A 14,010-nucleotide genomic window follows, 5' to 3' on the forward strand; every position below is an offset into this window, starting at 1 on the left:
TAGCTGGAAGGGGAAAGGCATGTGGGAAAAGTCAAGGGCTGGTGAAGAAAGAATCTGATAGGACAGTGGATCATAGGAGAAAGGGAAGGAGGAGAAGACCCTGGGGGAAGTAATAGGCAGGTTGGAAGGAGTGAAAGGTCAGAGTGGGGAATAGAGGAAGTCAAAGTCAAGTTTACTGTCATACAGAACGCACAAGTAGATGTATGCACAGATGCAATGAAAGACTTACTTGCAGCAGTATCACAGCCAAATTGCATTGGAGGTTCAATGCTCACAAAAAGACATAAAGTAAATTATGCAAAATTAGACAAGAAAAAACACAAGTAGCATAAAAGATAACAAAGTCCATTGCAGTGCAAAGTTGTCAAGGTGGTCATAGTACTGCTATGCTGTAGTAATGATTAGGGTTGCATAGGTTGGTTCAAGAACTGAATGCCTGAAGGGAAGTGGCTGCTCTCGATGAGGTGCAATGTTACATGATCTGTAAAATAGATGTTGTTAACAACTAGAAGCTGACAAAGCTACTAAGAACAAGGTAAAAATGCTTCCATTGTTGGTCCATGGGAGTGTTCAAGACCTTCTGATCACCCACGGACTGTAAGATAGCAGTCCATCCATCCCACCTTAGTGTGTTACATGAGGACTAGACCCTAAAGCTAAGAGGACAGTGTTCCGATGTTGGGGAAGTCCAGAACGAGGGGTCACAGTTTGAGGATAGAGGGGAAGCCTTTTAGGACTGAGATTAGGAAAAACTTCTTCACACAGAGAGTGGTGAATCTGTGGAATTCCACAGGAAACAGTTGAGGCCAGTTCATTGGCTATATTTAAGAGGGAGTTAGATATGGCCCTTGTGGCTACGGGGGTCAGGGGGTATGGAGGGAAGGCTGGGGTGGTGTTCTGAGTTGGATGATCAGCCATGATCATAATAAATGGCGGTGCAGGCTCGAAGGGCCGAATGGCCTACTCCTGCACCTATTTTCTATGTTTCTATGTTTCTAACCCATCCATGTTCTCTCTCAAAATATTCATCAATAAATTACCAGGGAATTAGCATAATCTTTGTACACTTTGTAAAGGATGTTTCTAAAAGAGCAAATCTTTTATCAAAAATCCTTCCCCTATGATTGCACTGTCAGGAAGAGATGAGATTTATCCCATACATGTAAGGATTATTCAATGTCCTGATTCATCTCAAGTTTCCATGATTAAGTAACTTCTAACCTCCGCCAATCAAGATAGACCAACTGGTTAATAATTGGGCAGTCCACATATAAATTCAAATTCTGTTCTCTTTCAGACCTTGAGTTCAGTTAGAGAACTTGAATGCAGATTTGAAAGCAAGGAAGTAAAGAAGACAGTGTCTGTAAATGTAAATTTGTCTTCTTGTTGGAATTGTTCAGCAGATTCACTAATGTCCATTAGGGAAAGAAGTCAACCATCTTTACCTGGTCAAACATCGATTGTCCTAGCAGTGCCCAATGGGCAGTACTGAGTCAGAAGGTTGTGAGATCAAGTCCCACGCTGTGTCACATGCAATCCATGTTGACACTCCAGCATTGAGGGACTGCTGCACTATCATACATACTAGGTGTCAGGTGATATTTTATACAATAGCCCTCCTTACCCTCTTGAGTAGACGTAACAGATTCCACCCCTCTGCTTCTCAAAGTAAGCGGTATATTCATTGTTTATTTCTATATGTACTCCTATATCAGCATCTGAAATATCAGATTATATGGACATTGCTTGTGAAGGAACTCACTGTGTGAAAACTGACCTAACTGAAAATAGGCCCAAATATACTGCTATTGGCTTAAGCAAAACTGAACACATGGAGATCCGACTGTTGATTAACAAAAAGGATCTATTCATAGTCATAGTCATAGTCATACTTTATTGATCCCAGGGGAAATTGGTTTTCATTACAGTTGCACCATAAATAATAAATAGTAATAGAACCATAAATAGTTAAATAGTAGTATGTAAATTATGCCAGTAAATTATGAAATAAGTCCAGGACCAGCCTATTGGCTCAAGGTGTCTGACCCTCCAAGGAAGGAGTTGTAAAGTTTGATGGCCACAGGCAGGAATGACTTCCTATGACGCTCTGTGCTGCATCTCGGTGGAATGAGTCTCTGGCTGAAAGTACTCCTGTGCCCACCCTGTACATTATGTAGTGGATGGAAGACATTGACCCAAGATGACATGCAACTTGGACAGTATGCTCTTTTCAGACACCAACATGAGAGAGTCCAGTTCCATCCCCACAACATCACTGGCGTTACGAATGAGTTTGTTGATTCTGTTGGTGTCTGCTACCCTCAGCCTGCTGCCCCAGCACACAACAGCAAACATGATAGCACTGGCCACCACAGACTCATAGAACATCCTCAGCATCGTCCAGCAGATGTTACAGGACCTCAGTCTCCTCAGGAAATAGAGACGGCTCTGACCCTTCTTGTAGACAGCCTCAGTATTCTTTGACCAGTCCAGTTTATTGTCAATTCGTATCCCCAGGTATTTGTAATCCTCTACCATGTCCACACTGACCCCCTGGATGGAAACAGGGGTCACCGGTACCTTAGCTCTCCTCAGGTCTATCACCAGCTCCTTCGTCTATTATCACACTAAAAGAAGTAATGTGCATTCATACACATTTTTCACAAGCATGTGGCCCACTGCTGCGAAGAAACGACACTGCTTGAATTTAGATCATTTTCATTAACGTAACATCCATTTCTTTTGGGTGATCATTATGAGGAGCAGGGTTCTGCCATGATACAATGAATGGCAGAGCATGTTTACTTCTGAGTTTATGTTCCTAAGATATTAGCAACTCTAATTCATTTGGTGCATTAAGTCTGTGCTGGCCCTCCATAAGAAATGCATCATATATCTCCCCCAATTACATCCCCTCGTTTTGATAAATTCAGATATCAATGGTGTTTTTTTATATTAGATATTTATATACTTTCACTAAAGTTTCTGATAATAAAAACTATGAGATACTTCTACAAAATTCAACTGGTAACTAAACTGAGCAGCTTGCTCTGAATTGGTTCCACTCCACTTTGATTGAACTGGTGGGCTCAGACAGCTCTTCTTTCCTAATACCATGCAATAACTTTGCCTGCTAATTCCAAAATACATGGTTAGAAGTAATTCCAAGTGAATATTCCAATGAAGATGTTCCAGCCAGAACTTCCCAACTACTTGGCAACTCTATTTCAGGGAGAGAGTGAATTGGCATGTTTGTCAGCAACTGTGAGACAATCTCCGGACTTCCCTAACTCTTAGCCCACTGCACACTGGTAGAGCTTCTGCCTCATGGCTTCCTCCCATATCCCAAAGACATGTGGTCACTGCAAGTTGCCCTAGTGTGCAGGTGGGTGGAAGAGTTATCGTATTAGAAGCATTTGACAGCGATGGGCCTGTACTCACTGGAATTTAGAAGAATGATGGTCGTATCACATTGAAACCTATCAAATGTTGAAAGGCCTAGATAGAATGAATGTGGAGAGGATGTTTCCTATGGTGGGGAAGTCTAGGACTAGAGAGCACAGCTTCAGTATAAAGAGACAACCATTTAGAGCGGAGATGAGGCAGAATTTCTTTAGCCAGAGAGTAATGAATCTTTGGAATCCATTGCCAAAGGCATCTGTAGAGGCCAGGTCATTTGGTGTATTCAAGGCAGAGGTTGATAGGTTCTTGATTAGTCCGGGCAAGAAAGGTTACAGGGAGAAGGCAGGAGAATCAAGTTGCAAGGGAAAATGGATCAGCCATGATGAAATGGCAGAGCAGACTGGCTGGACTAAATGGCCTAGTTGTGCTCCTATCACTTATGGTCTTATTGTTTTATAGATGAGGGAAATTGATGGGAATATGGGGGAGTAAAACGTAGAATCATTGCGAATGGATGCCTGAATGTTAGCACAGATTCAGTGGACTGAAAGGCTCCTTTACATGCTCTGCGATTCCACAACTCTTTGCTCCACCTCAGCTTAAGAGTCCAACCTCCTGTTATGGATTGGAAGGGATTACTTCTAATGAAATATTGGAAAGGCTGGAGCAAATTTCCCTCAGTTCCTCCAAAAACTCCATTCCCTAGCTATGCTTCTGACTGATTATAATCCCATAAACTGCCTTGTGACATTGCATCATGGTTAAAACAAAAGTACTAGTGCTGTCATAAGACCATAAGACATGGGAGCAGAGTTAGGCCATTTGGCCCATCGAGTCTGGACTGCTATTCTATCATGTCTGATTTATTATTCCTCTCAGACCTACTCTCCTTCCTTCTTCCCATAAACTTTGACACCCTTACTAATCAAGAACCTAACAACTTCCACTTTAAATATACCCAGTGACTGAGTCTGAGTAAGTAATTTGTTTTTGGAGTAGTAATATGCTTCATAAAATACTGACTATAAACCTTTAATTTTTCTGACTGTGTCACAGGATACTAGTAAGAAATGCATGAAGGTGTTTACTCAGAATTCGGTTTGATACCCATGGCATAGATTGTGAAATCAAATCCGCTGTTTTGAAGCAGCAGTACATTGGAACACACAATTAAATATCATAAATTACAACACAAAATATATAGGAGAAATTGAATTAAATATATAGTGCAAAAAGAGAGCAAAAAATGTGAAGTAGTGTACATAGGCTCATTGTCCATTCCAAGATCTGATGGTGAGGAGGAAGAAGCTGTTCCTGAAAAGCTGAGTGTGGGTCTTCAGTTGATGGGAGAAATGAGACGAGGGCATGTCCTGTGTGATGGGGGTCCTTACTGATGATTGACTCCTTTTTGAGGCATTGCCTTTTGAAGTTGTCCTGGATACTGGGGGGGACTAGTACCCATGATGGAGCTGGCTGAGTTTACAACTTCCTGCAGATTTTTTATTTCTGTGCAGTGGCCCCTCTACACCAGATGGTTGATGTAACCAGTTAGAATGTTCTCCACCATACACCTGCAGAAATTTTTGTGTCTTCAGTTACACAGCAAGTCTCCACAAACTCCTAATGAAATATAGCTGCTGTCGTGCCTTCTTTGTAATTGCATCAAAATGTTGGGCCAAGGACAAATCTTCAGAGATGTGGACATCCAGGATTTGGCATGTAGCTTTGAACTACATACATCAGCGTTGAGAGCTTGATGCCAATTTTGCAAGAATAGTTTCAATCTTAAAGAGGGCATTTTTTGGTTCAGTAATAAAGTCAGAAAATTCTGGAAATAACCAACGAGGTAGGTTGCATCTGTGCAGAGAGAAAGGGTTAATGTCTCAGGTCAATGCTCTTTCTTCAGAATTGGAAAAAATCAGATATTGTAGAAAATGAGATGTGGAGGGGGGGGTGGGATGGGTGTTATGTCAAAGCAATTAATCTAGTGAAAAAGGATCTGATGCTTTCCGGGTGTATATGACAAATAAACTCTTCTCAGGCTTCCAGCCAGGTACAAATATGGTAATAACCGGCATTTTGATTGCAAACTCTACCAGCTTCATCAGGGTTGATGCTTGGGCATGACTAGCCCAGTGGTATTTATACTCCTGTAGTCCGTGCCTCCAGATTGGTTAGTCCTCATCCAATCAGGTGTCTGTTCTCCAAACCTTGCTCACAATCGAATTCCAGTTGTTTCTTCAAGCAAGACTTTCACCTTTGATAAAAAAAAAAATTTCCTCTAGTTTTATTTCAATGGCTTCCATTAACAGGCGGTCCCAACAGCCACTGGTATGGCACAGTAGCTTTGTGCCATCAAAGTCAATCCTATGCCCTCTGCAAATGCAATGTCCTGCGACCACCAATTCCTCCGGGTAACCCAAACTGATACTCCTCCTGTGCTGTTGGCAGTGGCAGAACATTGCATTCGCAATGGCCTTAGGATTGACTACAATGGAACAAAACTACTGTGTCTCCATTCCACCATCCACTCAAAACAAATTCGGCAAGCTTAAACACACCGGTTTTCTAAAATTTCCCATTTGCAAGGGAAGGTCATTAACCTGTGACATTAATTTATACTTTCTCCAAAAAATGCTTTGTTTCCTTTTGCTTATTGGTTGTCAGTCTTTGTGTGTATTTTTTTTCATTGATTCTATTGTATTTCTTTGTTCTATGGTGAATGCCTGCAAGAAAATGAATCTCAGAGTAGTATATGGTGGAATATACATACTTTGATAATAAACTTATTTTGAACTTTGAACATTAAAGATGCTGCCTGACCTGCTGAGTGCTTCCACTGTCATCTGCTTTGATTTCAGGTTTTCTGCATCTGCGGTTCTTTATCATCCTTTTCACCTCGTGTTTACATTCTGGATTAACAAATTTACAGCTGAGTTGCTGACAGTTATATCATGCTGAGAATACATATTTGAATGGGGTGCTTGATCAATTGCTTCTCTGTATAGAAGTTTTTATTACTTATTAAATAATTGATTGGGTTGGATATGCAGAATACTCCTGAGGAACACGCTTGTGGTTAGTTGATCTCCTACACTTGGCTGCCAGTTGGCATTAAAAGATCTGTTTCAATCTCCTCCAACATTTTTTGTTCGGTGTGTCCAACCCTGAATGTTACTGAGAAAGATCAGAATCTGAATCATTTTCTGCCATCGTTCTGAAGAAAACACTTTCACTTATGTTATTGGATAGGGAATTTCAGCATTTAAATCTAGCTTCAATGGAGATCACGACCGCCTACACATTGTTTAGCTTTTTCCTTGTAGTCCCACTATTTTATTCTAGTGAGCAATCTTTGCTCCCATCTTAAAGCCCTGTACCAATTTCCTGAAGCACCAGGGTTGGCATAGTACTGCTGAAAGCTTCAGTGTCCTTAGTTCAATCCTGGCCTCGGGTGCAGTTTGCACATTCCTCCTCTGTAAACAGGTGGTTATTCAATCAATACTCTGGTTTCACCTGCCGTATGATTGGTAGGTCGGATAGTCGGCAGATCAACTGTCCTCTGTAAAAATTCCCCTAGTATAGGTGAGGGCAGGAGAATTAGGAGGCAGAGGACCTGAGAAGAGGTTACAAGGACATAGAGAATGGATTGGACTGATGGGATTGCACTGAGAGCCAGAATAAATTCCATGGACCAAATAGCCTCCTTAATGGTAGGGAAATATGGAAAATATTCACTGCTATAGCATACACTGCATGCTCATGGCTATATTTTCCTCAGATGGATTCAAGGTTCTGGTCATATCCCGTACTTTCATCAATGTTGTTCGCTTCACTCACACAGAAGAATGTTATCTCACATACTGTACTACTTTTCCAAAGCATTGATCTTTGATTTCTGGATCATCAGGTCATACAAATGCCTAAATTTTATAAAGTTTTATCTGAGAACAGTGCCACCATGCCAACTCAAGACTTGCACATTATTTATAGATCTCCATTAGACCATAAGGCTATAAGAATTGGCCCATTGAGTCTTCAGTGTATAAGATGATGAGAGGCATTGATCGTATGGATAGTTAGAGGCCTTTTCCCAGGGCTGAAATGGTTGCCACAGGTTTAAGGTGTTGGGGAGTAGGCACAGAAAAGATGTCAGGGGTAAGTCTTTTACTCAGAGAGTGGTGAGTGCATGGAATGGGTTGCCGGCAACGGTGGTGGAAGTGGATACAATAGAGACTATAGGAAACATCCTCTGCAGATCCACTCTATCTAGGTCTTTCGATATTTGGCAGGTTCCAGTAAGATACCACCACCCCCCCCCCACTCCCCATTCATCTAAACGTCAGTGAGTACATGCCCTGAGACATCAAATGCTCTAAAAGCATTAAACATTTTGGTCTTTTAAGAGACTTTTGGATAGGTACATGGAGCTTAGAAAAATAGAGGGCTATAGGTAAGCCTAGTAATTTCTAAGGTAGGGACATGTTCGGCACAACTTTGTGGGCTGAAGGGCCTGTATTGTGCTGTAAGTTTTTTATGTGTAGCCCCCCTGTCCACTCTCAGGGTCACTCGGCTCACTGTCGTCCAGGGAAACAGCTCTCGGCCCCGCCAAGCTGGGTAATTAGTTTGTGTGGATGCTGTGTGATGTACCCCACCCCACCCAAATAACAGACAATACACTAGATACAATTAAATGACTTACAGTTTATAGATATTACTGGAACTATATAATTAAGAGAGAATAAAATATAAAAGGAAGATAAAAGGCGCCACATTTATCAAAGTTCAATCTCTTCGTGCACAAACAGTTGGAGCTCAGGACCCTTCTTCTTCACCCTGCGACCCCTCAGACCACCTCGACCAGCTGCCTGGGACCAACAACGGTGGTCAACCAGACGCTCCACACGAGTCCATCTCCGTCTCCTTGCCGAACGCCCTCCTCAGGGTCCGACCCCGTTAACGGACTCACAGCACCTGGTTCATCCTCTGTCCCCCTCTCCCGCCTTCTCCCCCAAAACCCCGCGCATACAAATCTTCCAGATACACCAAAATCATAACAACTATCCCAATTGGTTAATAGCACACTGCTATCTGTATTAACCCAAGCAAATGTCTAGCTTGAGACTTCCTCAGCATTTAACATAACAAAGAAGCCATTTTAATTAGCCTCCGCAGTAACATAAAAGAAGAAAACCCCTTACATATGTTTCTATGTTTCCCTGCCACTCATGACTGCTTTATTACCCTCTCAACCCCATTCTCCTGTGTTCTCCTCATAACCTTTGACACCTTTACTGATCAAGAATCAATTAACCTCTGCTTTAAATATTCCTAATGATATCGGTCCCCACGGCCATCTGTGGCAATGCATTCCACAGTTTCGCCACCCTTAGAGGAAGAAATTCCTCTCCACTGTTCGAAAGGGATGACTCATACTATCTTTTTCTGTGGAGATTTCCTCCAAGGAAGATAGGCTAGATTAATATTGATTTTTACCTCCCCTAAAGAAATCCATCTTATTTTACCAGAAGTTTGATCACCAGCGGCCTAAATAAGGATTCCCAAAGTTCCATATTTGAGAATAAGGAGCTGCTGTAAGATCCAAACCTGGGCATTGAGCTTGTAATTTAGGGAGTGGCATTCAAGTGCTTTGTACTGCATTTACTAAGCACTTAACCATTCCAAATTGGGCATACGTTTAAAAAAAACACTTTTTGGAAAATTTCACACAGATTTTTAAAAATGTTTTTAGAGCATTTGATGTCTCTGTGCATGTATTCACTGATGTTTAGATGAATGGGGGGGTGGGGGGAGGAATCTTATTGGAACCTGCCAAATATTGAAAGACCTAGATAGAGTGGATCTGTAGAGGATGTTTCTTATAGTGGGTAAGTCTAGGACGGAGGGTACAGCCTCTGAGAAAAGGACGTCACTTTAGAACAGCGATATGGAGGAATTTCTTTAGCCGGAGGGTGATGAATGTATGGAATTCTTTGCCACGTACAGCTGTGCAGGTCAAGTCATTGGGTATATTTAAAATAGTGGTTGATAGGTTTTTGATTAGTAAAGCCATCAAAGATTATGGTGGGAGGCAGGAAAATAAGGTTGAAGGAAATAATAAATCAGCCATGATGGAATGGTGGAGCAGATTCAATGGGCTGAATGGCCTAATTTTGCTCCTATGTCTTCTAGTCTTATGCTCTAATGTTACTGAAAATTTTGATCAACTCATCTTAAAAAGTAAAATTCTGGAAAGAAGCATCATGCACAAAAAGAGACTGCTTGTAAGTGTATTTTAACTTCATTGATGAATAGTTCTTTAGATGTTTAGTATTGCTTGTGTCAATATTAAGTACCTGTGTCACTCTGTAATTTTAATGGTTTCTCCATAGTTGTCCATGATCCATGCCAAGACAGCCCCTGTGGTCCAGGAACGTGTGTGGTGAGAAACGACACCTTTGTTTGTAAATGTCCAACTGGATGGATAGGCAAACATTGTGAAATAGGTACGTGAGCCAATTATTTTGCTATATAGCCAACTGGGAAGACTGTTCAATCCCATGCAGGACGGCTTTTCACGGCATTTAATTTAAGTTCTATCAAGATGCAAAGTCCAGCTTGTGGGTAAAAGGGATTTGTGTTGATAGATTTAACAGGCAGAATGAATACGGTGGGGCAAAGAACCTGTTTCAATTCTATGTGACTTTGTGTATCTATAATATTGAACTTTACTTATTGGGTTTGCTTATTGATTGCACTTGATGCACTTTCTCATCTATAAATGAATGAATTGTGTAGACAATATTTCTTACCGCTTCTAAACATCAGAGATTCTCCAAATCTGAAGGTATTCATGGATGTAAGTTTGTTCTGAAGGAGTTTAGGCTTCTGAGTCTTGAAAGAAACATACAGGACCAGATACAACAAAACCAACTCGTTCTTATATAACATCAGGTGAATCACAATATCTTGAGAAAACGAGTCACATAAGCACATGACCAAAGTCTGTCAAACAGGTAGGTTTTAAGGAGTACATGTAGAGAACAGAGTGGACTGTGGAGCGGGAGTGAGGGGGGAATTTCTTGAGCTTAACAGCCAAAGGCATGGCCACCAATGGCCATAAGAATTGAATTCAGAACTGAGTAAGATACTGAAATGAAGGAACATGAATTTTCTGGAAAGCTGGAGGAGGTTACAGGATGAATAAATAGATGTTAAAGTGTTCAATATCTCCAGTGTAATAACCTCGAATGATTCTCACCTTGGCTACAAGACAGTGACACAAAACTATCAACTTCCATTTGCTGAAGAATTCCAGCCTGTTCAAAATATTTAACGATTACTTCAGATTCTATATTATATCTCTATACCAGGGGTTCCCAACCTTTATTCTGCCCTGGACCCCTACCATTAACCGAGGGGTCCATCGACCTCAGGTTAGGAACCCCTGCAGTTTACCAAGTGAAGAGACAGAGTGACAGGGAGGGGAAGCAACCTGAATGTATACATTTCCATTATAGATACATTCCAGGATTTCCATATGAACAGCAGGCGTCTTAATAACCCTACTGGCATACCCTTTGGAAATATCAAAGTATTCTCAGAAAAAGACAGCCACATTCTCATCTTCATGCATCAAGAAGAGTTTGCAGATTTCAAAGTAAAATTACACCATCATTGTAAAGAACATTACCGGATGAGGAAGTCAACAGACATATTCTTAAGGTACTGGACTTGCACCAAACCTTGTGCCAAGCCCCAGATGGATTAAAGTGAAATGTTCCTAACACCAAGCTGTGAGCCATTAGATTAGTTCTCAGCACTTTGTCATATTATAAACATCGGGATCATCGGAAGAACAAAAGCAAAAAAGAATCAAAGTGATCGTAAGAGAATATCAGTGAAAATAAAATAAATTTGCCAATCATTTTGTATTGTGTATTTCTATTTACTCCTTCCAAGGGCCATCACTTGATTGGTGTGTTGAAGAATACAATAACTCCATTTGTTTCTGTCTGGATGTCTGTTGTTCTCAATGAATCTTTTTATTACCAAAGTTTAATCATTTTGCTTTTCTGAAGTGTAAGCAAGACATGGGTTAATTGTCCAGCTCAATGCAGTTTGTGACTGATTCAGTTCTGCCTTGAGAGATACAATATTCAAGGATCTTGGTGCTGTTCGAAGTTACTATTTCATATTACGAGGTACCATTTGTAGATGGTCTGTTGTCATCCTTTCTCATCACAAGCATTCCATTCCCCTCCCATTGACTATAGAAGAGGCTAGCCCCAGAAAACATCACAAGCGAGAGGCCAGACTCTCAGCGAAAACAGAAGTGGTAAAGAGAGTTTGTGTTTTGCCTGTCATGGTGCTGTTGAGTGTCGCTGTCAACATTGACTTGCTTGGGTAATTTGAACTTCATACCTTTCATGCTCTTACCACCAATCTTTTTATTTCCTATTGAATGTGGGTAAGTAAGTGGGCCATAGTACCTTGAACAAACTGCAAGTTATTGTGGTGCAAATTAATTGTCTGTTTACAAGAGCATTTCACCACACTGGAAGCCAGTGGGCAGTGTGTGGTCCAGGGTAAGTGAACCTGGGGAGTTCTCTCCAACCTGTTACCCTTTGTAAGATGCTCAACACTGGAAATCACCATAACAATCCAACTCAGTGGCAAATTTCCCAATGGTTTTCTTGGAAACATTTTACCCAAGAGTTAAATCTTGGGCCCCATATGGACACTAAACAAGGAATAAATATCCAAATAATTAATATAATTATGGAAGCCACAGAATCCAGTTTGTTCTTGTTGCTATAAGTCACCATTTTAAGAGATGTTTGGATGGGCACTTGGATTAAGGAAGATGGAGAGATAATGGACATTGTGTAGGTAGGAGGGATTAGTGTTTGAGTTTTTTTTAATTTACTTTTTAGCTGGTTTGCACAACATTTTGAGCTGAATGGCCTGTTTCAGTGTTGTTCTCTTCTAAGTTCTGTGTTCTGTGTTCCATTCTTGCCAATGCCATTAAAGACATAGCAGCATACACCAACACAAAACAGGTCCATGACAATAGAACATCTGAGCAAAGGGGTGGAGTGTATTAAATTTTCTATCCCAGCAGCAGCTGAACTATTGGCTAAGACTCTTGGTAATATCAACAATTCCTTTACATTGATTTTGCAAGTTGCTGTGTCACAAAATATAAAATGCAAATCAAATGGAAAGAGTTTAAAATATTCTACTCCAACAGCAACACATTAATAGCAGAATTACATGCAATTGATGATTAACACTGATGTTTACTTTGAGTCACAGCTCTCTTTGATCATTCTGGATAGATTTACCCAAACTGTATAGGAAACTCATAAAATAGCAACTTGAATTTCACTGTTTACAAAACTTCTTCAGAGTGCACACACTGCAGATTGCAATACCAAAACACTGTTCTGTAGATGCATTGAATACTTAAAAGTCAAAAGGAATGGATACCTAGAACCGCAATAATTCCTGCACTCCTGGCTGATCAGATTGGTGCTACTGAGAATTCAGGAATGATCTTTTTGTGTTTTGCATCACGATGCAATGTCCAGCAAAGCTTTTGATTAAGAGAGAAGGAGGAATCAGTGCTCATCGTTTCCAACTTATTTGCGTTGCACACAAGCAATACCATGGTATTATTTTGTGCATACCCATTGCACAATGAAGATGAAGCTGTTTCGATGAATGAGAAGCACAGGTGAAGTTAGTCTAAAACTGGTGGTTGAAGAATGAAAGTCTAACCTCCATCTTATTTTTAGGAAAAAAATTGGGATTTCCCACTGCAATCAGATTCCTTTGCATTAAGTTATGAAGATGTCTTATATCTGCATCTAGAGATGTTCTTTTACAGGATAAGACACAAAGTTTTGTGTGAAATGGAAATGTGGGTTGCCTGCAGTACCTAATGGTTTCAATCATAAGATTCTATGTTGTTGTCAATTCAACTCTAATGCAATTGTCACACTGGAAGATTAGATCTCATTAAATTATTTGATTCTTTGCCCTCATTTGCAAAGAAAAATGTATTGCTCTGGTATTTGTAGATACTAACTCTTTTGCTAGTTTATTCAACAGTTATTTTGCTCTATCTGTACAAAACATTTGCATTCAGTCTTGAGAGGTTGTTTCATTTAGACACTGAAAATTTACAGTTTTAGACAGTGTTGCTCTGCCGCAGTCTAAAGTCAGCTACCGCATTTACCTCTCAGAGTCATGAAGCCTGAGTGACCTAGACGCCATTTTGAATACTATTTATGCTCCTGATCCAACCTTCTGTAGCCTTAAACTCTCGCAGCACTGTAACACTCTGCTTTTAGCAGGTACTAATGAAAGGGGGACACTTGTATACTTTTCTACAGACCTCCATCTTGAGCCATGTGTGATGATGCTGCTGAAAAGATGCATGTTGACTGTAGCTTTAAGAACATAAACAAGACAAAAATAGACTATTTAGCTACAAGTTAGATGGTTAAAAAGTTCAAAGGTCAAGGTTCAAAATATACTTATTATCAAAGTATGTATAGATTATACAACCTTGAGATTCATCTCCAGACAGGCAGACACAAA

At 40.5% G+C, this 14,010-nt stretch overlaps 1 protein-coding gene across 2 annotated transcripts in view; it reads left to right on the plus strand.

Moving 5' to 3' along the window:
• The window catches only part of acana (aggrecan a), a 115,721-nt gene that overhangs the window by 74,534 nt on the left and 27,177 nt on the right, over positions 1 to 14,010 (plus strand). For both annotated transcript variants that reach the window (XM_072278109.1, XM_072278110.1), the window contains exon 13: positions 9,795 to 9,908. In XM_072278109.1, the coding sequence (XP_072134210.1) occupies positions 9,795 to 9,908 (114 nt within the window). The remainder of the gene's footprint in view (positions 1 to 9,794; positions 9,909 to 14,010) is intronic.

The sequence above is a fragment of the Mobula birostris genome, chromosome 14, assembly GCF_030028105.1.
Source record: "Mobula birostris isolate sMobBir1 chromosome 14, sMobBir1.hap1, whole genome shotgun sequence".
NCBI classification, from domain to species: Eukaryota; Metazoa; Chordata; class Chondrichthyes; order Myliobatiformes; family Myliobatidae; genus Mobula; species Mobula birostris.